At 39.8% G+C, this 25,646-nt stretch overlaps 1 protein-coding gene across 1 annotated transcript in view; it reads left to right on the top strand.

Annotated features, from left to right (window-relative positions):
* The first annotated feature begins 198 nt into the window (after positions 1-198).
* Positions 199-25,646, top strand: part of Etfdh (electron transfer flavoprotein dehydrogenase) — a 28,613-nt gene continuing 3,165 nt past the window's right edge. Inside the window, exons 1-10 of the mRNA XM_028880110.1 lie at positions 199-442; positions 8,515-8,655; positions 9,405-9,634; positions 12,023-12,104; positions 12,528-12,646; positions 14,481-14,558; positions 17,679-17,825; positions 19,470-19,610; positions 20,967-21,110; positions 23,200-23,368. Of these exons, the coding sequence (XP_028735943.1) occupies positions 409-442; positions 8,515-8,655; positions 9,405-9,634; positions 12,023-12,104; positions 12,528-12,646; positions 14,481-14,558; positions 17,679-17,825; positions 19,470-19,610; positions 20,967-21,110; positions 23,200-23,368 (1,285 nt within the window). The 5' untranslated portion in view covers positions 199-408. The remainder of the gene's footprint in view (positions 443-8,514; positions 8,656-9,404; positions 9,635-12,022; positions 12,105-12,527; positions 12,647-14,480; positions 14,559-17,678; positions 17,826-19,469; positions 19,611-20,966; positions 21,111-23,199; positions 23,369-25,646) is intronic.

Raw genomic sequence — 25,646 nt, 5'->3', positions numbered from 1 at the left:
CTACAACTCCCAGAATGCCGAGCGAATCGTCCCGGCTTATGCTCCCGATGCGCGTGCGCAAAGCGGGGGGGGCGGGACTTGGGGGGAGCCTCTTCCGCACACTCGGTTCCTGGATGAGGAGGATGGCTGGGAAATGGAGTCTTCTGCCTCTCTCTTGCTGGTACGTGACTCAGAAACCTTATTGGCCGCCGCCTCCTCTGTGGCGCCGGCGCAAAGCAGAAGAGGGGCGGGCACGCCGCGAAGCAAGGGCGGTCGACCCAGCCTAGAAGGCTGACTTCAGAGGGGCAATCAGGGCTTCTTGGCAGGCGATGGCGCCCCCCGTGGCCTAGAAGTTCAACGCTCTCGGCAAGCCGTAGACCGGCCTTTCTCCGTTGTGTGTTGGTCAAGTCTCCCGGCTCCTCTTGGAACATGTTGCTGCGGCTAGCCAAGCTGTCCTGCCCTGGTGAGAAAGAACTCCCGGTGGGGACAGATGGAGCAAGGTGGCTAAGTTGGGGCACAATAGACTGGGCCACACCTGGGGTACCTGCAGGCACCTCTCTCCTTATCTGTTTCCTTAGGCTAAACTAGGGCGCGGGTCAGTGCTGCCAGCGCCTGCTCGTGGACCCTGGCTTCCCGTCCTTGAAGTTGCCCCACTTGGCAGAATTAACATCTAGGTGAAAGGTCATGAGCGGAGGAAAATTGTCAACACTGCCCCCTCGATGGAGTCTTCCCAAATCCCGATCCTAATCTTTATCCCAAGGCTCAGGTATTATCTGCTGCCTAATTAGGAATGGGACAGAAAGAAAAACTTGTGTGGGATTTCTCCTTGGCTCTGGCCTGGCTTTCATCTTCGTAGCCATTCTAGTTCGTGAAGTCTGAGTTGTCATAACGTGTTAAGTCATGTGCTGCCCGGGTCACCAATTATGTCTGAAGCCGCAAATTTTTTTCTGCATTATTCTTAGTTAAATCCAGGCGCTTCTGTGAGGGGTGCTTCTTCAAGCAACTGGATGATATTTTTAAATTTTTACTTGAAAACAACCCCTAATTCAAACAGAAGTTTAGAGGACCTTGAATTCTGTTGTAACTGGCTTAATATAAATCTTTACTGAATTAAGATCTGGCTATGGAATTTTTAAACAAATTTACATGTTGTAAATCCAGAGCAAGCATCTATTACACACAGGATATGTTCTGTTTGGGGGACCATCAGTGTATCAGATGCTGTCTTCTTTACAGCCTAATTTAGATGCAATCTGTCTTGAGTCCAGTCCGTGACTTTTCCTTGGATGCTAATTTGTTACATTGTCAATGTTAGTAGCACTAGTGACGGGAACAAAGTGGACATGAGTGTGTAATGTGTATGGCTGATCGTTGTTCAGTGGACTCTGTGACTGCTTCTCTACCATAACTCAGTCTCTATGCCTAAATGTTAAGATGCCTCATGAGAGACACCAGGCTTGTTTTAGCAAAGGAGTAAAGGTTATGCCTTTTTTTAATTCCCTGGTGGAAATCAGAGGTCACGGTTCAAACTGTTCTCAAGCAAATTAGTAGCTGTACAAATAATAGAATGAAAGTTTGTCATATTCCACTCATTAGGTTTCAGAAGTAAATGATAACTTGTGTATGCTAAACTACAGTGTATAATAGTCTTTGTAAATGATGACAGTATGTTTGAGCTCAAACTGAATTTGTATATAATATGTATAGGTATCTTTTGCAAGATTTAGAATAAGTAAAGACTTAATCTTGTTTTAATAAAGTATTCCCAATATAATTTTTTATGCTTTTTATTTATTTATTTTGATTTATCGAGACAGCGTTTCTCTGTGTAGCCCTGACTGCCTGCAACTGTCTCTGTAGATGAGACAGGCCTCAAACTAACAGAGATCAACCTGCCTCTGCTTCCCAAGTGCTAGGATTTAAGGCATGTGCCACTGCCACCCAGCAAAATTGTAATTTTTAGTGTGCATTACAAGTAAAGAAAATTTGTTTCCCTACCACTTTGAAATTGTCAAAAGCAAATGTATAGTACTTACAAGGTACTAGACTTCTACTCCAAATGCTTTCTCCCACTTCATCATAACATTTATTGTCTTGATGCCAGGTATTACTTTAGAAACTATTTTGTTAAAAAAAATATTAACCATGCAATTGGTGCTATAAAATAAAATTAGTTTATGTCAGGCTGACATTATTTAAACATGCCTTCTTTCTGTTTAATTAGGAGAAAAGAAAATTTTACCACAGCCTCAGTTTCCATGACTTCAGAGATAATTTCAAATCAATTACTAGTCTCAGAGTTTGACAGGTATTAGAAGGGACTATCTGAATTTCTGTTTGTCTGCTGTAAATAGTGATTGTGGCTACTTACATATCTCAGAAAGTTATGAGGGATAAGATATGATAGCTTTGTTTTGTTTGGAATGGGTTCTCTTGTATCGCAGGTTGGTTGTGATCTCATTATGTAGCCGAGGATGACTTTGAATTGCTGATCCTCACAGTGTGCATCACTACCCCTGGTTTATGTGGTACTGGGGATTTAACTAGGCAAGCACTGTATCAACTGAGCCAAATCCCCAACCAAGACATAGTATTAAAATGAAAGTTCTTAACTATTCATTGTTTCCTGGGCAGTATAAACTATATAGTCAAAATGAAATTCTTTGTCTTTGCTATTTACTCTTTACAGTCCATATGTAAAAGTTTCTTCATTTGCATATGCTTCATAAGACACAGTTCAAGTTAGAAAAGGCCAGAATTTGCCAGGCGTTGGTGGTGCATGCCTTTAACCCCAGCACTCGGGAGGCAGAGGCAGGTGGATCTCTGTGAATTCAAGGCCAGTCTGATCTACAGAGTTCCAGAAAAGGCTCCAAAGCTACACAGAGAAACCCTGTCTCAAAAAATCAAAAGAAAAAGAAAAAGCCAGAATGTAGCTGGAGTTATCTCCAGACCTGCCCAGGCCTGCAGCTGCTCATAACCAAATAAACACACAGAGACTTACATTACTTATAAACTGTATGGCCATGGCAGGCTTCTTGTTATCTAGTTCTTATATCTTAAATTAACCCATTTCTATTAATCTATAAGTTGACACATGGCTTGTGGCTTACCGGTACTTTTACATCTCACTTCCTCTGTGTCTGGCTGGCAACTCAGCCTTCCTGTTCCCAGCATTCTCCTCTCTGTTTATCCCACCTACACTATACTTCCTGCCTGGCTACTGGCCATTCAGCATTTTATTTATCAATCAATCAGAGCAATACATCCACAGCATACAGAAAGATAATCCCAGTACTTTCTCTTTTCTTTTTTCAAAAAGAAAGGTTTTAACTTTAACATAGTAAAATTACATATAACAAAGTAATTATCAGGCAAGAATTACAGTTACAATATCTAGTCTATAATATCTAGTCTATTTGTATTTGGCAAAATTAGAAAAGATATCCTATCTATCCTATATTTGTGAGTCTAAGGTTTCATATCTAACTTATCTTTTATCATAACTAAGGAAATTATAACTATCTAGTTGTCAACTACATCAAAGATCTCAGAAGGATATGATATTACCTGAGAAATGGGAGAAGGACACAAGCAACTTCCGGGAGTCTTGCTAGAGTAGACAGAGACAGCTGGCAGTCTGGACAGTTATCCAAAGTTCCTCTGTAAAGTTGGGGCATCTGTCTTCAACCCACAGGCCTAGAGTCTCTCAGTCACTTCTCTCTATGTCCTGTAGAATGTCTGGCAGTTTCCTCTGAGAAGCAGGAACCTGAAGGACCATTTCACCTTGCAAAGTTCAGTGGTCACCTTCCTATGGGTCCTGTATGTTTAGTCGATCAAGCAGTCCAGGCAAGAACAGTTTCTTGCCCATGGCTATGTTTGCCAAGAAGAAGATAAACTCCATATAGAGTGTCTTTAATGCCCATCCTCCTCTCTAAAGTAAATCAGTGCTGCCAGGAACAGACATATCTCACTGTCCAAGAAAGTTTAAAAAATTTTTTTTAAAGATTTATTTATTTATTATGTATACAGTGTTCTGTCTGCACACATCCCTGCAGGCCAGAAGAGGGCACCAGATCTCATTACAGATGGTTGTGAGCCACCATGTGGTTGCTGGGAATTGAACTCAAGACCTTTGGAAGAACAGTCAGTGCTCTTAACCTCTGAGCCATCTCTCCAGCACCGAAAGTTTAAAATTTTAAAACATTTTAAATGCCATATTCTGTAGGTCTTTGAAGTGTTTGAAGATTACCTACCTAATTGAATTATATCTATGTATACCTAGAAAACTTAACATGACTATAAGTTTGACTATCATAGAAGACTAATTATTGCCGGTGGTGGTGGTGGCGCACGCCTTTAATCCCAGCACTAGGGAGGCAGAGCCAGGCGGATCTCTGTGAGTTCGAGGCCAGCCTGGGCTACCAAGTGAGCTCCAGGAAAGGCGCAAAGCTACACAGAGAAACCCTGTCTCGAAAAAACAAAAAAAAAAAAAAAAAAAGAAGACTAATTATTAATCTGTGTTTTTTAATTATCCATTACAATTTTAAATGAGTTGCACAAACAATACCTTAAATAAGAGTAGAAATATACATACAGTATGACAAAATTGACTTTAAATTTGTAATAAACTAAAATCTATAGCAATTTAAAACATTTACCCAAGTTGTTGCTCTATAATAGTAGATTTATTAATCTACCCTTTCAGCCTATTTATACTATCCCCCTTTTTTCTGTAGAAAGAGATCAAATTTATAGTCAACCTTTTCTTTTAGCAATATGCTTGGGTTTAGAGAAGGAGTGAGCCAATTCCATCTCCAAAGCCAGCTTGGTATATTTGGGAATTTGGGTGTAGCTTCTCATACTACTTCCTGCTGGATGCAGGTGCTGTATTCTTATGGGGACATAAAGAAAATTTAGTAGTCCCTGAGGATGTAGTGTGTTGCTGGAGGGCTTCTCTCCAGGTTCCACCAAGCCCCGCAGTCCCACAATCCACGTATAAAATAATCACTCAGACACTTATATTACTTATAAACTGTATGGCCGTGGCAGGCTTCTTGCTAACTGTTCTTATATCTTAAATTAACCCATTTCTATAAATCTATACCTTGCCACATGGCTGGTGGCTTACCAGCGTCTTTACGTGCTGCTTGTCCTGGCGGTGGCTGCAGTGTCTTTCCCTCCTTCTTCCTGTTTCCCCAATTCTCCTCTCTCTTTGTCCCGCCTATACTTCCTGCCTGGTCACTGGCCATCAGTGTTTTATTTATATAGAGTGATATACACAGCAGTATTATCTGAGCCAGTTGTCTTGAAACTGTTCTGAATGTTGGATCATCTGGGCCATGGTGTCATTGGAGACCTTTCAGGGGGTCTTGGCTGGTCAAACCTAATGTATCTTAACCTGGAACAAATCCATAGCCTCTTGCTTTCTGTAGAAACAAAAGCAGAGCCTCCTTTCCAAAGCTGCATATCCTTAGATCCAAATTTTGAAATCAAGATACTTTTTTTTTGTTTTGTTTTGTTTTGTTTTTCGAGACAGGGTTTCTCTATGTAGCTTTGCGCCTTTCCTGGAACTCACTTGGTAGCCCAGGCTGGCCTCGAACTCACAGAGATCCGCCTGGCTCTGCCTCCCGAGTGCTGGGATTAAAGGCGTGCGCCACCACCGCCTGGCGAAATCAAGATACTTTTAAAATATACATATTGGTTTAACTAAGCAGCCTTTACAATCAAATGTCTTTCTGCAGTTAAAAATCCCCAAAGACAACACAATCCAGATTTTCTGTGTAACATCCATCTTTACATGGCTTATTTTTTATGCTGCCCTTTACTGTCTCTTTAAAAACTTTATTTTTAAAACTATTTATTTATATTACTGTCTATATTCATTCTTTTCTCTTTCAAGCCTACGTACATTTTTACACATAATGTAAACCATTTAAAGTCTTGTTCCATCTGAATCTGTCTTATTTTGAATCTGTTGCTTTAAACTGCAGCATTTCCTTCCCAACATGGCGGTGGTACATTTACTGCCAGCTCTGGGTCTGGGAGCCATGTGTACCATCAACTATCAGAAGCAGTGAGTCTGTGCTTTTATCAAAGCAACATGTAGCCCAGAAGCCTCTTTTTATTTTTTTCAGTCTGTACTAGTAAAGACTAAATCCACCACACAGTGTAATGTGCAGCTTGCATATGCCTCATTCCCACCATGTTGTAGGTCAAGCCTGCATGCCACAAACCCACCATAGAGTTGTTCAAGCACGCAGGCTGTGGCTAACTTGAGAGAGACAACTAGGAAGCTGTTTTTAGCTCCATTTTAGAATCTTCTTTCTCAGGTTTTAGGTAGAAACTCTTGCCCCACATTCTGGTGCCATTTGTAGCTGGAATTACCTCCAGTCCTGCCCAGGCCTGCAGCCTCTCAAACCCAAATAAACACGTGGAGACTTATGTTACTTATAAACTGTATGGCCATGGCAGGCTTCTTGTTATCTAGTTCTCATATCTTAAATTAACCCATTTCTATTAATCTATAAGTTGCCACATGGCTTGTGGCTTACCGGTACTTTTACATCTCACTTCCTCTGTGTCTGGCTGGCAACTCCTGACTCAGCCTTCCTGTTCCCAGCATTCTCCTCTCTGTTTATCCCACCTATACTATACTTCCTGCCTGGCTACTGGCCAATCAGCATTTTATTTATCAATCAATCAGAGCAACACATTCACAGCATACAGAAAGACATCCCCAGCACCAGAATTTATTATTCCAGAAATTAAACAGAAATCTATATATATAGAGAGAAATATATATCCATTGAAATTGTTGTTAGGAAGGTCCCGATCCATTTAACAAATAGGTATTGTTTGATTTCATTTTTTGAAACAGTCTTTCTATGTAGCCATAGCTGGACTGGAACTCTGTAGAACTGCTGGCCTGATAATCACAGAGATCTGCCTGCCTCTGCCTCTGCCTCCAAATACTAGGATTAAAGACATGTGCCACCATGCCCATTTGAATAGTTGTAGTTCTTGTATTTCAGTCTTTAATCTACTTTTTGTTATCACTATATTCTTTATTTAAATTTTTATCTTGAACTTTATTTAAGATTTCAGATGAGTTGTAGAGCAAATATAGAGTCCCCATGTGCCTTTTCTCAAGCTTAACATCTTACATGATCATGGTGACTATCAAGACTAAGAAATTAACATTGATGAAATGTTATTACACAAAGTTTTTGAGATTACCATTTTCTGGTCCAGGTTCTAGTTCATGTTGCTCTTAGTTAGCATACCTTCATCTATTTTAATAAGACAGTTCCTCTGCTTGTCTTTTGTGACCTTGATGCTTTTAATGTGCATTTGTCAAGCATTTAATTGAATGCCTTGCAATCTAAATTTCCTTGGTGGTTTCTCATGATATCCTGATTAGACTGAGGTGTAAGGATCTTTGAGGGCATGTACCACACAGGTAAAGAATCTTTCTCGTTACGTCATAACAATAGCATGTGATATCTGTGTGTTGCTAGTAATATTTAAATGATATTTGATCACTTAATCCAAGTTATATTTACTATACTTTTTCTACTATAAAGTTTGGGTTTTTTTTTTTCTCTTTTAATCTTCTACTTATTAGAAATTAGTTAAGTACAGCCCACACTCAAAAGGGGAAAAATCAAAAAATTATGGGTAGAGGCAGAGGCAGATGGATCTCTGTAGCTAGAGTTTCCCTGCCTTGCCCACAGTCAGGACAATCTTTGTCACCTGCCAGTCCCACAGATGCTCAGACCCAACCAAGTGAAACACATAGACTTATATTGGTTACAAACTATATGGCCATGGCAGGCTTCTTGCTAACTGTTCTTAGAGCTTAAATTAATCCATTTCCATAAATCTATACCTCGCCACGTGGCTCATGGCTTGCCAGCATCTTCACATGCTGCTTGTCATGGTGGCAGCGGCTGGCAGTGACTCCTTCCACCTTCCTGTTCTTTCTTTTCTCCTCTCTGTTAGTCCTGCCTATACTTCCTGCCTAGCCACTGGCCAATCAGTGTTTTATTTATTGACCAATCAGAGCAATTTGACATACAGACCATCCCACAGCAGATCTCTGTAGTTCCAATCCAGCATTGTCTACATAACAAGTTGCATGCCAGCATGGGCTATGTAATAAGACCATGTCTCAACACACAAACACACACACACCAAACAAAACAAAACAAAACACCACATTGATTGAGTGAATATCACTTTGACATAAAGAACAGGGTATGCATTTTTTCAATTGTTTTAGTGCCATTTGATGAGTAACCATCTCCCCTGTATGTATTCAGTCCCTGAGCCATTCATTTTATTATTCTAACTTGTTCTAAAAGATTTGAAATTGTTGCATAATGACCACAAGCTAGCTGTATAATCATCTAAGAAAGAGCATGCTCCATTCCCCTTTGTGCCATTCATTAAGAACAGTTGTTCTGCTTAGAGACTTTTCATTCTATGACAGATGAAAACTAATCTTTAAAGATATTGTTCATAATTTTTATGCAGTGTACCAGTGCTTTCATGCCTTAAAAATTAAGAAAAAGTGCCTACCTCTGTGTGCTACAAGATGGTCTTCAACTTCTGTTGTACCTCAAATTACTACCCACTATACTGTCCATCCCCGGGAAAAAGACAAAAGATGGGAAGGTATGTAATAACATTCATAAAAGTCTTGAGACTTTCCGAGATACTTTGTATTATCTTGTTGGTATGAATATTTTACTTTCCATGATAATTTAAAAGCATTCAAGATATCTCACAGCTTTATCAAATGTGTCACATAGTACTGTTTAGATAAGTAAAAAATTTGTTGTTGTTGTTGTTGTTAATTTGTTTCTTTCTTAGAATAGGGCTTCATGTAGGCCTGGCTTTGAGCTCCTGATTCTCCTGCTCTTACCTCCTAAGTACTGAAATTATGAGTGGGCACCACCATGCCTTATACATTTTTTTTAATAAATCTTTTTTTTTTTTTTAATGTGCAATGGTGTTTTGCCATGGGTGTCGGGTCCCCTGAAACTGGAGTTACAGACAGTTGTGAGCTGCCATGTGGGTGCTGGAAATTGAACCCAGATCCTCTAGAAGAGCAGTCAGTGCTCTTAACCACTAAGCCATCTCTCCAGCTCATAAATTTATAATAATGGATTTCAAAGCCAAAAATTGGTTTATGGGAACCAAAATAAGATACACAATGAAATAGAACCTAAGAGAACCTAAAACTCATCAAACGATATATTTACTATAATTATTATTCATAGCCCAGAAAGAATATCTATAAATTATACTCTGAAGTATAGTGAGCACACTAAAATACATATTAAAGTATCCTAAACCAGCATATGACTCATGTTTATCAGGTCATATTAATTGTTCTTTATTTTTAACCTGTGTCCTCCCAGGAGTGAACATGGAGAGATTTGCAGAAGAAGCAGATGTGGTAATAGTTGGCGCCGGCCCTGCCGGGCTCTCTGCAGCTATTCGTCTAAAGCAGCTGGCTGCTGAACACGGGAAGGACATCCGTGTGTGTCTGGTGGAGAAAGCTGCTCAGATAGGCGCTCACACGCTCTCAGGGGCTTGCCTTGATCCAGCCGCCTTTAAAGAGCTCTTCCCAGACTGGAAGGAGAAGGGGGTAGGACAAGCTGATTCTTACACAGGTTTAACCTTTGCTGTTCTACTTTTACATTAGTGACATAAAGAAAGCCTTTTCATGTAGGCATTGAATATATATACACGTGGATATTTTAATTTTAAAAGGTTCAGTGGTATAACATGGACAAACCCTGGGTTCAGTCTCCAGCACCACACACAAATGAACAAAAACTGGAAAGCTAGGTAGAGTTGATGACTCTTGTACTCTTACCATGGAGGAAGCAGAGGCAGGAGGTTGTTGAACTCAAGGCCAGCCTGGCTACATAGCATGACCTAATCTAAAATAAAAAAGAAGTAACAAAATTGTAACTTGAGGTAGTAGCTCATATTTGTATACAATTTTATGTATTATTTATTTATTATTTTGTGTGTATGAGAGGTTTGCTTGCATATATGCATGTGTACTGCTTGTGAGCCTGGTGCCTGTGAAGGTCAGAGACGGCTTCAGGTCCCCAGGAACTTGAGTTACGGACAGTTGAGAGCTGCCGTGTGGGTGCTGGGAATCAAATCAAGGTCTTCTGCAAGAGCAGCCAGTGCTCTTAGCTTCTGAGCCAACTCTCCAGCTCTTAATTCCTATTTTTATATAATGCCGTCTACATATTCTACTTATATACTGGACTTATGAAAAGCCATGATCTTGATTATTCTTTTGAACATTTTACCTAATAAGATACACACTTCGTTTTTTAAATTTGTTCCTAATAAAGTATTATGTAGACTTTTCTGGGATAATACAGTAACTAAAGCCAAAAAGGAAAGTCTAATTTTCTTTCTTTTTTTAATTTTTTTTTTTAAGATTTGTAATTTTATGTGTATGAGTATTTACCTGCATGTAAGTGTGTATACCTTGAATATGCCTGATGCCCGCAGAGGTTAGAAGAGGGCATTGGGTTCTCTTGGAACTGGAGTTACAGATAGCTGTGGATGCTAGGAAATGAACTCAGGTCTTCTGTAAGAGCAACAAGTGCTCTTAAGCACTGAGCCAACTCTCCAGCACCTGACAATCTAATTTTCTAAAGAAATAATTAATGTGGTCTTCTCTAATCTCAGCAGAAAAGGCTACAGGTATGATATACAGGGGACTCAATGTTAGGTTTCATTGCTCTCAAAATTAGTCTGAAATTGGTTAAAATCTTACATTCAACTTTTTGTTCTGTAGGATGCGTCATATATGTCCTACCTCCAAAGCTAGAATATTTGTGAATACTTTTTTTACTTTATGCACATTGGTGTTTGGCCTGCATGTATATCTGTGTGAGGGTATCGGATCCCCTGGAACTGGAGTTATTGACCGTTGTGAGCTGCCGTGTAGGTACTGGGAATTGAGCCTGGGGCCTCTTAACCACTGAGCCATCTCTCTAGCCCTGTGAATACTCTTAATAAAAGTCAAATAAGTATATAAATGTCATTTGTAATCATTCTTTATGGAATAAACTAAAGTCTAAACTTTCCTTTGTGTTCTCCTTCCCAAAATAGCATGCCTTTTTAACACAAAAACACTTTAAAGGAACAGCTATCATTGAATTGGCGCAACATCAGTACTAATGTCAAAGCCCTTTATTGCCTTGACACCCTTTCTCTCTCTCCCTCCCTCCCTCTCTCTCCCTCCCTCCCTCCCTCCCTCCCTCCCTCCCTCTCTCTCTCTCTCTATCTCTCTCTCTCTCTCACACACACACACACACACACACACACACACACACACACACACACACACACGGTGTCAATGGGCTGTCATTACATACATGTTAATTGTCTTTATCACCCAAAAGGATAACTTTTCTAATTTTTTTTTTTTTCAGCAAGGCAGGCAATTTCAGCTTGGAACCAGGCACCTAGGCTGTACTCACACAGAGACAGGGAAACATGATGTGCACAGTTCAAACATCTCTCCAGAGCTTCTAGACAAGAGGTTTCTAGGACAAAACTACCAAGACATATGGGTTAGCTTTTAAGATTTCCATCTCAAGGCTAGAGAGAACACTTCAGAGCACTGATTGTTTTTCCAGAGGATCAAAGTTCAATTCCCAGCACCCATGTGACAGTGACAGCTTATAACTGTCCATAACTCCGGTTCCAGGCGATCCAGCCAGGTACTCTGTGGGCTCTAGGCACACAAATGGTACACAGCCATACATACAGACAAAACACCCACACACATTTAAAAAACAAACAAAAAAATTTCTGTCTGTTTCAAACAGACATAAAAAAAGATTTAGTTACAAGGTTTCCAAAGGAAAGACTGAAAGAAAAGTGAAGAGGAAAAGAGGAGTTCCTTTTCCCTTCTCTCTTTAAGAAGATTTTTTAAATGTATATTCAGCCCTACAAATATAACTGAAAATATTTCCTTCCTGTTTTCATTTGTTCCTAGGCTCCACTTAACACTCCTGTAACGGAAGACAGATTTGCAATTTTAACAGAGAAACATAGAATTCCTGTGCCAATTCTTCCAGGTAGAGTATGGCATAGTCAAGAGAGCATGGACTTGCACAGCTCAGAGAAGCTGCATTTCAGTAGGGAAACGCCCTCCTTTGCAAACAAGAAAATTGAAGCCCCGGGATGTGAAGGAACTGCCCAGAGATACCTAGCTAACGAGAAAGCCAGACTAGGGTGCAGTTCTTCTGTCTTCTAGTCTCAAAGAGCCTTGTAAGGCAGCCAGGAATTTTTAATTCTAGGCCTTAATATTGATTTTATTTTAATAAACTGGAACCTTCAATCAAACCTATTTTATTTAATAGCATGTCATTGTGGCCATAAAGATAATGTATATATTTATACAGCAGTACACATTGGTTAGATTTTTTTTAATTAAGTATATTTTTATTTAGCTGCCATAGCAATAAAATGTCAGATTTTAATTACATAAATATCCACAGGTCTTCCAATGAACAATCACGGCAATTACATTGTACGCCTAGGACATCTAGTGAGCTGGATGGGGGAACAGGCAGAGACTCTTGGAGTTGAAGTGTATCCTGGATATGCTGCTGCTGAGGTCTGTATAGTTTGTTTTTTAACAGTTATAGGAAACAATCTCTTTTTATTTCAAAAATAAACCAGTAATTTTACAGAAGTAAATTGTTCTTTTAAAAAAAAATCATAGGATTTTAGAATTTCAGGACTAGAGAAAATAACTAAAATGTTTTAATCTAAAGAGGAATTGAATTTCATATATTGCCCCCATCATGTGATTGACACCATAGGGATAGGGTAATTCCCTCCGTGTGGGAATTACCTGCTCTGTGCTTGACGGAGTAAGTCTGTGCCTCTTCCACGGGCGTCCTTCTTGCTGTTGTCTGCTCTCTTTGCCTTTGCTCCCCAGGAGCTCTGTGTTTCCCAGGCTCCGTGTTTTCATTTCTTTCAACCTCACGCTGTGTCATTTGATTGCCCTCAGTGTTGCTGCCCTCTAATGAACACATTCCTTGTCATCCCTTCTTAATACCTACGGTGATATAGACATATTAATATTTATATGTATATACATATTAATGTCTATGATGAATAAACTAGTTCAAGCCTTGTGTAGATTGTTCTTCATTCTGGAAACCTCTTCTGCTGATTCTCACAAAGCAATAGTTTTTGGCAACCATTTCTATTGACCTCTATAAATAAAATTTGAAAACCCAGAAGAATCTCTCTAACTTGTCAAAAAATGATTTAAATCACTTTAATATTGAAAGAGCATTAAACCAAGAACACCGCTATTGTAAGAGGCTGAGAAAGCTTTTAAACAGCCAGGCAGCCAGGCATGATGGCAAACTCCTTTAATCCCAGCACTCAGGAGACAGAGACAAGCGGATCTCTGCGAATTTGAGGCCAGCCTGGTCTGTATAGCAAGTTTCAGGCTAGCCAGGGCTACATAATGAGACCCTGTCTCGAAAACAGAAAGGAGGCAGCTGGAAAGAGGATGGCACAGTGGTTAAACGCACTGGCTTCTTCTCCATAGGATCCAGGTGTAGTTCCCAGCACCTACATGCCAGCACACACAGCTGTCTGTAACTTCAGTCCAGGAGACCTGCCACCCTCTTCTGACCTCTGAAGGCGCAGCATACACATAGTGCACAGACATACGTTCGGCCAAAGCACTCAGACACGTTAAAAAAAAAAAAAAAAAAAAAAAAAACCTTTTTTAAGGAATTTGGCTGGAAAAAAACAGTGAAAGAAGAGTGAGGGGCAAGGAGCAATTCTTTTGTCTTTGGTGTCAGAGAAAATGCAAGTTTTTTTACAAATCAAAGCCAAGCGAAAGACATGGGTCCTGCATTGTCCTTGTTGCTAAAAAGTTGTTTCCCCAGCCCATACATACACATTTGGCCTTTTAGACCTCAGTGTGGGATTTCATATTGCTTCTTATTAAATGTTCTTGACTGGGCTCCTTGTCAGTCACAAGTGAGTGATTTATGGAGTACTTGAGATCTCCTTTTTGTGTACTACTTATGGCCTCTAACACGGCTTCTCTTGCTCTTCTTCACTTCGTTCCTGATCCTCTTTCTGGGTTTTATTGTGTGCTTTAGTGCTCTGAGCCAGACCTCAGTTCCCTTCCTACAGCCTTCTCCACTGCTGTTCACCCTTGGATCTCTACCCATTGCTTCCCTACGGTATCGTGAGATTCCAGGGTGCTTTTTATACTTGGCTACCCAAAGAGCATTTCCTCTACAGGAAACAGAAATGAAGGGGTCGGAATAGTGCAGTTTCTCATCTTCACAGTTATGCTTTTTATTTCCCTCACCCTCTTCTTGCTTCAAAAATAAACTGCAGTCACCATCATTTCAAATATGTCACAGTTAGTATGAATGCTGAGGAAATAATAAATTTGCTTTTATCATTTTCAGGTCCTTTATCATGAAGATGGTAGTGTAAAAGGAATTGCCACTAATGATGTGGGAATACAAAAGGATGGTGCACCAAAGGTATACATTTTATAGTTACGTGCTTAAAAAAGAAGAAGCTGGGGGAATGGAGAGATTGCTTTGCAGTTAGGAGCACTGGCTGCTCTTCCAGAGGACACGGGTTCAATTCCCAGCACCCACCTGGCAGTTCACATCTGTCTGTAACTCCAGTTCCAAGGCTTCTGACACCCTCACACAGACATAAATGGAGGCAGAACACCAATGCACATAAAATAAAAATAAAATTAAAAAGAAGTGGGAGGCATGGTGGCACACATGTAGTCCCAGGACTTGGGAGGCTTAGGCTGAAGGTCAAGACCAGCCTAAGCTACATCCCAGACCATTTCTCAAAAAACAAGCAAACAAAACACCAACCAACTCAAATTCAGTATTTAGGTTTTCCCATAAACTACACAATATGTGGGTTTTAGAATATAATTAATAATAGTGGTGTTTTTCACAGTTGATTAAAAAAAAAAAAAACAGAAGCAAGCCAGGCGGCAGTGGCACATGCCTTTAATCCCAGCATTCAGGAGACAGAGCCAAGCAGATCTCTGTGAGTTCGAGGCCAGCCTGATCTACAGAGCGAGATCCAGGACAGGCACCAAAACCACACAAAGAAACCCTGTCTTGAAAAATGAAAAAGAGGAAAAAAAAAAAAGCTTCGTAAAAGATAAAACATGAGTCATAGTCATATAAAAACAACCGTGAAAGACTCAGGCAGTTGTTCAAGCCAGTACAGTCATCTGCATTGGCACACCTACAGTTTCGTTCCTGTGTACAAGAATCATTTACTCTATTAGCAGCAGGAATCCTTTGGGAAATGCAAAACTGGTTGCCTTCCTCTCATTCAAAATGTCATCCTGACAAAGTACACATGGATGCAAGTTATCTGCAGCTAGTATGTAGAGCACATACTACAAACCCAAAGAGTCACTAATGAGATTAATAATTAAACTACAGATTTAAACAGGCATATCTAGAGCCAGGCATGACAACTGTACCTGTAATCCTAGCATTAGGGAAGCTGAGGCAGAAGGATGGCTGTGAGTTTGAGACCAGCCTGGACTATAGATGAGACCCTGTTTAAAAAAAAGATTGAAAAAGAATCTTTTGTGTAAGCCTAGATTGAAGCTAAAAAGAATTAGAGAGCTCTCGAGTGTTCATTTTCTAACATAAGAATAAATACAAATTCCTGTCTTGATACGTTGTCTGTGTTTATTACCTAGTCTCCTAACTCCATGCTGTTTCTTGAGGACAGAAGTAGTAGGTGGCTACGCTCGTCCTGGGTGACTGGTGGCTCTTTGGTATTTAGCTCCTTTCTGCCTTTCTTGAACAAGATTCGGAATCTAGTCTACTCCAGCATGTCTCCCTGCTTAGAGAGGCATGCAAGCCATGTCATGCTGCTTCCTGTGATTTTTCCCTCTATATTATGACAATTCAATTATAAATCCATTAGAAATGGACATGTAACAAGTAAGAAGTGATATTGCAACATCACAACAAAGGCAACACAGATCCCACCTTTCTAATATTTCATTTTTGTTCTCATTCAAAACTCCTCAGGTTCTATGCTTTGTATTTATAAAAAAATGTATTTTATATCTCCATAAATATAACGCATAAAAGAAGCCAAGCGTGGTAGCACATACCTATAGTCAGATGAATAAGCTCAAAACCAGCCTGATCACCATAGTGAAAAACAGTGAATGGAAAAAGCGTCTAGCACCATCGAGGAATGCAGTGGGCTCTACTGCCCCACCTTTGCCTGGAGTAAAGCAGGGCTGGTTTCTGCTGCTCTTCACTCGCTTGTGAACCTGCTGTAACTTGATTTTGACCTCTGACATTGGGGAACAGCTCCAGTTTGTCATGGTCAGCTGTGCCTTCTCTTACTTGACCTTCTAGTTTATGCATATCTGCGTAGATGACAGATGTGACACAAACAAGCACTCCTCCAGAAAAAAAGAAATTACCGACCCCAGTGAAAGAGGTAGTCCTGAGGTCATTCTTACAGTTCAGATGGAATAACTCATTGGCTGGAGTTCACAGCCAGTGTGGGCTTCACAACAAGACATTAAAAAAAAAAAAAAAAAAAAAAAAAAAAAACTTGGGCTGGAGAGATGTCTCAGAGGTTAAGAGCACTGACTGCTCTTCCACAGGTCCTGAGTTCAATTCCCAGCAACCACATGGTGGCTCACAACCATCTGTAATGATGCCCTCTTCTGGCCTGTAGGCAAACATGCTCTATGCGTAATAAATAAATCTTTAAAAAAAAAAAAATTAATGTAATCTATCTGACTGCTAAAAAACAAATGCTTCATTTGTGGCACTTTAGGTAAATTATATCTAATGTATAAACAATTATGAAACATTACCTTGGTATAAACCTATTATATGGATATATCTGTATACACACATGCGAGCAAACTCCTAAGTATAAAAACATCAAGAAAGATACATTTTATAAGGGACTGCTTTAAGTGTTGTTCTTAAGTACCTGCCATTTGCTAGATGTAAATGCAAAAAGAAACAAGTCTCTCACTATAGCCTGCTTTTGTTTTGTGTTGAGACAGTCTCTTCAGTGTGGCCTAAGCCGATCTCAAATTCACAATCTTGCCTTGGTCTCTTGAGGAAGAATGCACCATGCCTAGCTTTTATATACATACATACATATGATTACTTTTTTAGTGAGAGAAACATTTGTTTTACAATACTATATGTTGAACAATAAGGAAAAAAAGTAAACAAAGCAAGTAGCTGAGGGGTGTGTTGAATACACTCTACTTGTGCTTAAAAGGATGTAACTAGATTCTGTATAGTCTTTTTTTTTCTTTTCTTTTTTTTTGTTTTTTGTTTTGGAGGTTTTTCGAGATAGGGTTTCTCTGTGTAGCTTTGTGCCTTTCCTGGAACTCACTTGGTAGCCCAGGCTGGCCTCGAACTCACAAAGATCCACCTGCCTCTGCCTCCCGAGTGCTGGGATTAAAGGCGTGCGCCACCACCGCCCGGCTAGATTCTACTTATAATAGTTCTGTTAGTTATCTTTCTAGTATATAGATCTTCTATGTCTTGTGTACCTACATTATTATTTAACTTACTTTAATGTATCAAATATTGTTACTTTAACATGGTTTTGCTTTTCAGACAACATTTGAGAGGGGACTAGAACTACATGCCAAAGTCACAGTCTTTGCAGAGGGTTGCCATGGACACCTAGCCAAGCAGCTTTATAAGAAGTTTGATTTGAGGGCCAGCTGTGAACCCCAGACTTACGGAATTGGTTTGAAGGAGGTATCCTGGTTTGTTTGTACAATTTTAATTTTAAGTAATGGAATTTAATTTGTATTATCATGTAGTTTATAATACTAACTGAATTTTACACTTAAAGTTTTTCATTAACTTAAAATGTTCCTTATAACTAAAACTGGAATATTTTCTGAGGTGCAAGAAAATGTTACAGGTCAAGTGATTGCCTAAATTGTGCATACAATAAGACTTAAACTTGCAAATATTTGAATCTTAGTATTTTTCATAGCCTGCCCTTCTAGGGCTATCTCATGTGCTGCTTTGTAGAATGGCCACATTCTACAAAGAGTTATTTATTCAAAATTGTAATGCAAAAAATATTTCATTAAATACATTCAGACAATGTATGTTGTTCTATAATTTAGTAAGGTTAAATGTATATTTTCTTAATTTATTCTATAGTCTATTAACCCTCTAAATTTGTTTATTTTGCAATGCTATGGATTAAACTCAGGGCCCTTAATAACATTCTACTGCTAAGCTACATCCCAAGCTAGTTTAAGAATTTTAAGACACGGCCGGGCAGTGGTGGCGCACGCCTTTAATCCCAGCACTCGGGAGGCAGAAGCAGGTGGATCTTTGTGAGTTCGAGGCCAGCCTGGGCTACCAAGTGAGTTCCAGGAAAGGCACAAAGCTACACAGAGAAACCCTGTATCGAAAAACCAAAAAAAAAAAAAAAAAAGAATTTTAAGACAGGCATGGTGGTATAGATCTGTACTCTTAGTACTTGGGAGGATGGGCCAGAAGGATTGAAAAGCCAAGGCCAGCCTCAGCTATATAGCAAGGCTCAGTCTAAGTAAGTAAAATTGAGAGAGAGAGAGAGAGAGAGAGAGAGAGAGAGAGAGAGAGAGAATATGAATGTGTGTGTGTGTGTGTGTGTGTGTGTGTGTGTGTGTGTGTGTGTGTGTGTGTGTTCAAACAAGGTCTCACTATATAGCTTGGGTTGGGCTGGCCTGGAACCAATAGACCAGGCTGGTCTTGAATTCACAGAAATCTGGGATTAAAGACTTGTACCACAATGCCCCATGTATGAGGCCATGAGTTCAATCTCCAGCACTTCAAAAATAAACAACTTTGCCGGGCATTGGTAGTGCACGCCTTTAATCCCAGCACTCGGGAGGCAGAGCCAGTTGGATCTCTGTGAGTTCGAGGCCAGCCTGGTCTACAGAGCAAGCTCCAGGACAGGAACTACTACATGGAGAAACCCTGTCTCGAAAAACCAAAAATAAATATAAATAAATAAAAATAAAAAAAATAAACAACTTCATTATTTTGTAAGTTTGCAGTGAACAGTGATTTTACTGTACAATGACTGAGTGGGAAAGGTAAAGGAACAGATTGAATTGTGCTGCTCTACTTACATTTCCCTTCTCCCCCAACAGTGAACATGCTCAAGCAGCCAGTACTCCAGGAATTTCTTTTTCAGTGGTCTTTTCTGTAATCCCACAAAAGAAATTCTTAGAGGTTCTAATGTCTTGAAGGGTTCATAACTTTTGTGACTCATTTCTTTATCCTGGTTTTAACATGTAATCATTTGACTATAATTTTCCTTGATGTACAAAATAATTTTCTGCAGCTTTCATTTGTAATTAATACTGTAAAACTTCTTGGGCTTGTTTTTGTTTTTAGTTATGGATTATTGATGAAAAGAAATGGAAACCTGGGAGAGTAGATCACACTGTTGGTTGGCCCTTGGACAGACATACTTATGGAGGCTCTTTCCTTTATCACTTAAATGAAGGTGAACCTCTAGTAGCTGTTGGTTTTGTGGTAAGTTATCTCCCTATTGCAAAAGATTTTGCCAGAATTATAGAGTGATTTGTATGAAAATAGGGTTTTAAACCTGGAGAATACTTTTCCATTAGAAAGCTGACTTTTGAGTTTATCTGAATGTAGAATGTCTATGGCTACTATAGACATTCATCAACTTACATAGCTAAAATACTAGTGGCTACCACACTCCGGGCACTGTTCTAGAAGCTTTGTAGAGATTGGTCAGTACATTTTATAGCCACCCGGTGCTATGAAACATAACCCTATTGTGCCAGTGAGAAAACTGAAATCTGAGCAAATTAACCAAGTCTATCCAAAGGCTACAGTAATGACCACAAGGAACTTTTATAAAAGAGCATTTAATTGGGGATTTGCTTACAGTTTCAGAGGGCTAGTCCATGATCAATGGTGCTGGAGCAGTAGCTGAGAGTTTTACATTCTGATCTGAAGCCAGAGAGACTGGGCCTAGTCTGGGCTTTTAACTACACCAAGCCCATACCCAGGGACACACCTCCTCCAGCAAGGCCACACATCCTAACCAGTCCAAACAGTTCAACTAACTGGAAAACCAAGCATTCAAATATGAGTCTCTGGGGGTCATTCTCATTCAAACCACCACAGTAATGGAGGCAGGATTCATGCCTGATGCTGACTTTAAAGCCCACTTCCACCACAGCATGCTGTCACTGAAAATAAAATTGGCCCTCAGTTTGAACCTACTACTTAAAAACAATCACGGGCAATTTCCTCTTCTGTCACTATAGCAATAAATTATATCTTGAACATTCTGAACAATGCAAACTAGCTAGTTTCTATACCTTGTAGTTGATAGCAGCATCATGGTATAGTGTCATGATCCTACTTTTACATGACACATCATTGAATTTATACACTGTCAGTGCTTAATACTCTCAGGTTTTAGTGTCACTTTATGGTACTTACCCTAGTGACTCAGTCTCATCAAAGAAAAAAGGTGTAGCTGTTCATTTTAGCACTAGTACTGCCATGAAACCTGTATCTCATCCTGCCGTTTTTCTGAATACAATTTACATCCCTTTTCTTCATTTATGCCCTAGTAGTACTATAACATAGATTAACTATCGTACTTGTAGAGTTCCTATTGATAGACGAGTAATAAGTAATCAAAACTCCATTTGTGGAGACTTATTTACAAGTAGGGTTTTGATTATTTTTTTCCCTTAATTTGGATTTTGATTTCCAGAGCACAATGGTTTTTTTATGTCTTCTTAATTTTTAAAGTTTTGCTGGTTATAAACACATATTATCCTTTTGCTTACTTTCTTTTCCTCAGAGTTTAGAGTTGATCTGTTTTCGTTTGGGTTTTGGTTTAAGGTTGGTCTCGACTATCAGAATCCATACCTGAGTCCGTTCCGAGAGTTCCAAAGATGGAAGCACCACCCGAGCATCCAGCCCACACTGGAAGGGGGGAAGAGGATAGCCTACGGAGCACGGGCACTCAATGAAGGTGGCCTGCAGGTAGTTCCAGCACATACTCTCAATGTTTATTTTGTAAATTAAATAACCAGTCAAGAGCAAAATAATTCTTTCCTAGGGAAAAAATTTATTCAAGGAATTTAACAAAATACTGTTTATAAAATTATGCACGAACACAGTAATTAATTACACTATGAATTTAGTTTCAAGAATATTGAGAGCTGGAGAGATGGCCCAGTGATTAAGAGCACTTGTTCTTGCAGAGGACTCAGGTTTAATTCCAGCACCCACATGACAGCTCACAATGTCCCCAACTCCAGTTTCAAGGCATCTTGACATCCTCTTCTGATCTCCTCAGATACTAGGCACACACATGGTGCACAGACATAGAGCAGAACACTCATACACATAAAAGCAAAAAGAATATATTGATTTCATTGGGTGTGGTGGTACATGCCTTTAACCTCAGTACTTGGTTAGCAGAGGTGGGTGGATTTCTTGAGTTTGAGGCAAGACAAGAATTCATAGTGAGACCATCTCATTCATGTGTGTGTGTGTGTGGTGTATGTGTGTATGTGTGTGTGTGTGTGTGTATGTGTGTGCGTATGAATACATATATCTTCATGGGCCTTTTATTTTTTTACTAGAAAACAAAAATTGTGTAATTCATGCTGTTTCCCTTTATTCTTGAACTATACTAGGAAAGTGAAATTTTTCAAAAATGATTCATCCCAACTAAGTCTTTCAGGTAGCCTGTTAGGATCCTGCCACCAATTATTCTGTGTTAGTACACATTCAAAATAAATATTTTGCAATATGATTAATTTATTGAGTAGATATTGAACAATGAAATAAGACCTAAATGGCCATGATAAAAGCTGTTAGTAGTATTATTAAAAACTGTTTCAGACAGTAAGATAATTGAAAACCAGCTCTAAAGGTTAGACCAAATGATTTGGAACAAGAAATCTCTGACCTTCAGGATCCTGTCATCCCTTCTAGTCTAGATTCTAGGGATATTTTAGAAATTGGGGTCTGATTTTCTTTGATTGAATTAGAAAAGTAACATGGGGGGGGCACTTAACCTTAAAATAAAGTTTTGAATACATTGTTACTATTAACATTGTCATAATGGTATTATAAATAAGTCACTCAAATATGTGTGTGCACATGTATGTGTACATGCATGAGATCAGAGGACAACTTGTGAGACTTGGTTCTCTCTTTCGACTGTGGATTATGAGGATTAAACTCAAGTCATGAAGCTTGACAACAAGCTTTCCCCGCTGAACCATCTCAGCAGCCTGGGCATGGTCCTTCTCGGATTCCTTCTGCCCTCAGGTGTGATTCTTGCTTTAGAATTCTACCATTGGAGGAACGGTAACAAAGCCTTCCCTCCCCATGTCTTCCGCAGCTGATGGCAAGTTTTGTGAGTCTCAGTCAGCACCATCCAACTTTTATCACCACCCGCTCAACAAAGGCCTGTCTATGGCTGAATTCAGAGAGCCCCAGAGAAGAAAAACTGCATATGAAAAAAAGAACCCTGCATTGGCTTCCTTCCTTTTCAGACTAGAGGACGTGTTCCCATGCAGTTTTTTCAGCCCCTACTCTTTAAACAATATACTTTATTGGCTAAATTGAAAATATTGAGACCCTTATTACATTGGTTGTTTAATCAGAAATTGAAAGTTCAGTTTGTTAAGCTAATAAAATTTGTTTAGAGTAGTAGATAGTCATTGTAATGCCATTAGATCATAGATATCCATCTCTACATGTCAGACTAAAATAAAAAGATGGATATGGAATCTTTTCCCAAAACACATGGAAAGGAAGTTACAGTTTGTCATCCAAATTTAGAAAATCTTCTAACCATGACACAAATACATATTAATAAAAGCATGTCATTTCAAATGTGCTGTTTGATAATTCCATCCCATAGAGATCAGGCATGGAATAATAAAAAATGGGGAATGGCCATAGTCCTAATCCTAAACTGCCCTGCCTGGGTTTCCTTCCCTGGCTACTGTGTTCCTTTTCATGTTGTTTATTCGTCTTTTCCTACAGCTTTAGGTTTAAGCATTTGTTTCTGCCTCATTTGAGCTGACAGATGTATTCTGAATCTTCTTTTCAGTCTATACCAAAACTCACTTTTCCTGGTGGCTTACTAATTGGTTGTAGCCCTGGTTTCATGAATGTTCCCAAGATCAAAGGTACCCACACAGCAATGAAAAGTGGAAGTCTGGCAGCAGAATCAATTTTCAATCAACTAACTAGTGAAAATCTCCAATCAAAGACGACAGGTGAGAAACTCCTCCTACAGTAAAGGAACACTAATACAGTCAGAAACTTTAAAACTGTCATTTTATTCTCATCCAAAATATAGTACCAGTGATTGTCTCCTTTCGGATTTGATGGTACATCTGCATTGCATGGAATGAGTCAAAAGGCATCACACCAATTCCCAAGTATCGGTAGGCTAGAAACAGAGCCTCACTACACAGGGCAAAATCAGCCACCTATCCTTAGCAAACCCTGCAAGCATAATCACATGACTGCTGTGCCAGAGAACAGGCACTGCCACCACCACAGATCATTAAGAGGCCATCTAACTGGGCATCCATTAATCAGAAAGACAGCAGGTTTCTATGAGTTCCAGGGCAACCAAGGCTATACTATGAGACCCTATTTCTAAATCAGTTAGTTCAAATAAAAAGATCCCCTGGCAAGTCTCTTACTTTGAAATCTAATTTTTCCTTTCATTTCTTTTTTTTATAACTATTTTTGTGTATATATGTAATATGTAGGGCTGGGGCATGTACATGCTACAGTACACATATGGAGGTCAAAGAACTTAAAAAAAAATTTTTTTTACTATCGTTGTTTACTTGTGTGTGTGTGGGGGGCGGTATATGCACATGCGTGCAAGTTCCTGCAGAGGCCAGAGGAGTCAGATGTCCCTGGAGTTGGGAGTTACAAGCAGTTGTGAGCCGCCTGATGTGCATGCTGGGAATCAAACTTAGGTCCTCTATAAGAGTATTATATGTTCCTAACTGCACACATCACCTGTCTGGCTCACTATCAGAAGACGTTGGAAGTCAGTTCTTACACATTTATGCACTTCCAGGAACTGAACTCAGGTCCTCATGCTTGCTTGGCAAGTGCGTTTCCTAGCTGAGCCATCTTAGTGCTCTCAAAAGAAACCCCCCAAGGAACTCTGTAATCACAGAAGTGTTCCCAATGGAACCGCAACTCCATGATCCCCAGTTTGGGGGTTTGTTGTTAGTTGTCTATTCTGTTTTTCTTGCCAGTACTGGGCATGGAACCTAGGACTCTACTACTGAGCTATCTCCCCATCTGTTGACTGTTTCTACAACCCTGCATTGCGGCCACTGGTCTCCAGCTCCTGAACATGCCAGGCATGCTCTATCTTGTGGTTTTTGTCTCTGTTCAGATAGCACTCTCAGGTGGCCTCTCTAAATCTTACCAGTTGGAATACGCATAGCCCTCCTACCCCTTGAACTGTTTATTATCATGTGCCATCCTTTTTATTTGACACACTATATATTTGGCTTAATTTATCTACTGTCCAAAAGAAAATTTTTATCTACTGTCTCCTGCCAAAAACTCCAGCAAAGACTTTGTTCATTTTCAGTTCTAAACACTTGGATATAGGTGCAACTCAACAGATACTTCATAAATAAACCTAGACCTTGGAATCACAGATAACCAATGTTCCTTTACTAAGAATTAGCAACGAAGGGACTTAGGGCATGGCTCAGTAGTTGAAGGAGTGGCTAGCATGAACAGACCCTGGGTTTGATTGGTTCCTAGCCCTAAAAAAAAATAAAAAATAAAAACAGTAAGTGCAACTTGGTTATGCCTTCAAGTATCTAAGAATAAAGGTCTAGCACATGGGTTTGGTAAGCAGTAAGAAAACCAATAAAAGCCAAGAGAATACTTTAGGCAGGGCAGGCAGGGCAGGCAAGATAGAATGCAAGTTAGGCAGAACTTTCTCCTAATTTTTAGTCAAGTGCTGTTCCTTGTGGAACCAGCGGCCCTACTCTAGCTGTTGTATACACAGTACCAGATAATTTAGTATTATATTGTATAGGATCATATACTGGAATTTACTATTAAAACGAGGAATAAAATCCCTTGAGAACTGTAACAGAAAACCATTAACTAAAGAGTATAACCACTTTGTAGTTTGTGTAAGTCAGTTAGCTGTAGCTGGGTGGTAGTGCACGCCTTTAATCCCAGCACTCAGGAGGCAGAGGCAGCCGGATCTCTGTGAGTTCGAGGCCAGCCTGGTCTATAGAGCCAAGTCCAGGTCAGCCAGGGCTACACAGAGAAACCCTGTCTCGAAAGACCAAAAAAAAAAAGTCGCCGGGCGGTGGTGGCACACGCCTTTAATCCCAGCACTCGGGAGGCAGAGCCAGGCGGATCTCTGTGAGTTCGAGGCCAGCCTGGGCTACCAAGTGAGTCCCAGGAAAGGCGCAAAGCTACGCAGAGAAACCCTGTCTCGAAAAACCAAAAAGTCAGTTGTTCCCCCTTAAAGAGGAAAGGCACCTCACCAGA

The sequence above is a fragment of the Peromyscus leucopus genome, chromosome 6 (genome assembly GCF_004664715.2).
Source record: "Peromyscus leucopus breed LL Stock chromosome 6, UCI_PerLeu_2.1, whole genome shotgun sequence".
In the NCBI taxonomy this organism is placed as follows: domain Eukaryota; kingdom Metazoa; phylum Chordata; class Mammalia; order Rodentia; family Cricetidae; genus Peromyscus; species Peromyscus leucopus.
The sequence above is the reverse complement of the archived record's forward strand: the minus strand, read 5'-3'. Positions and strand labels throughout refer to the sequence as shown.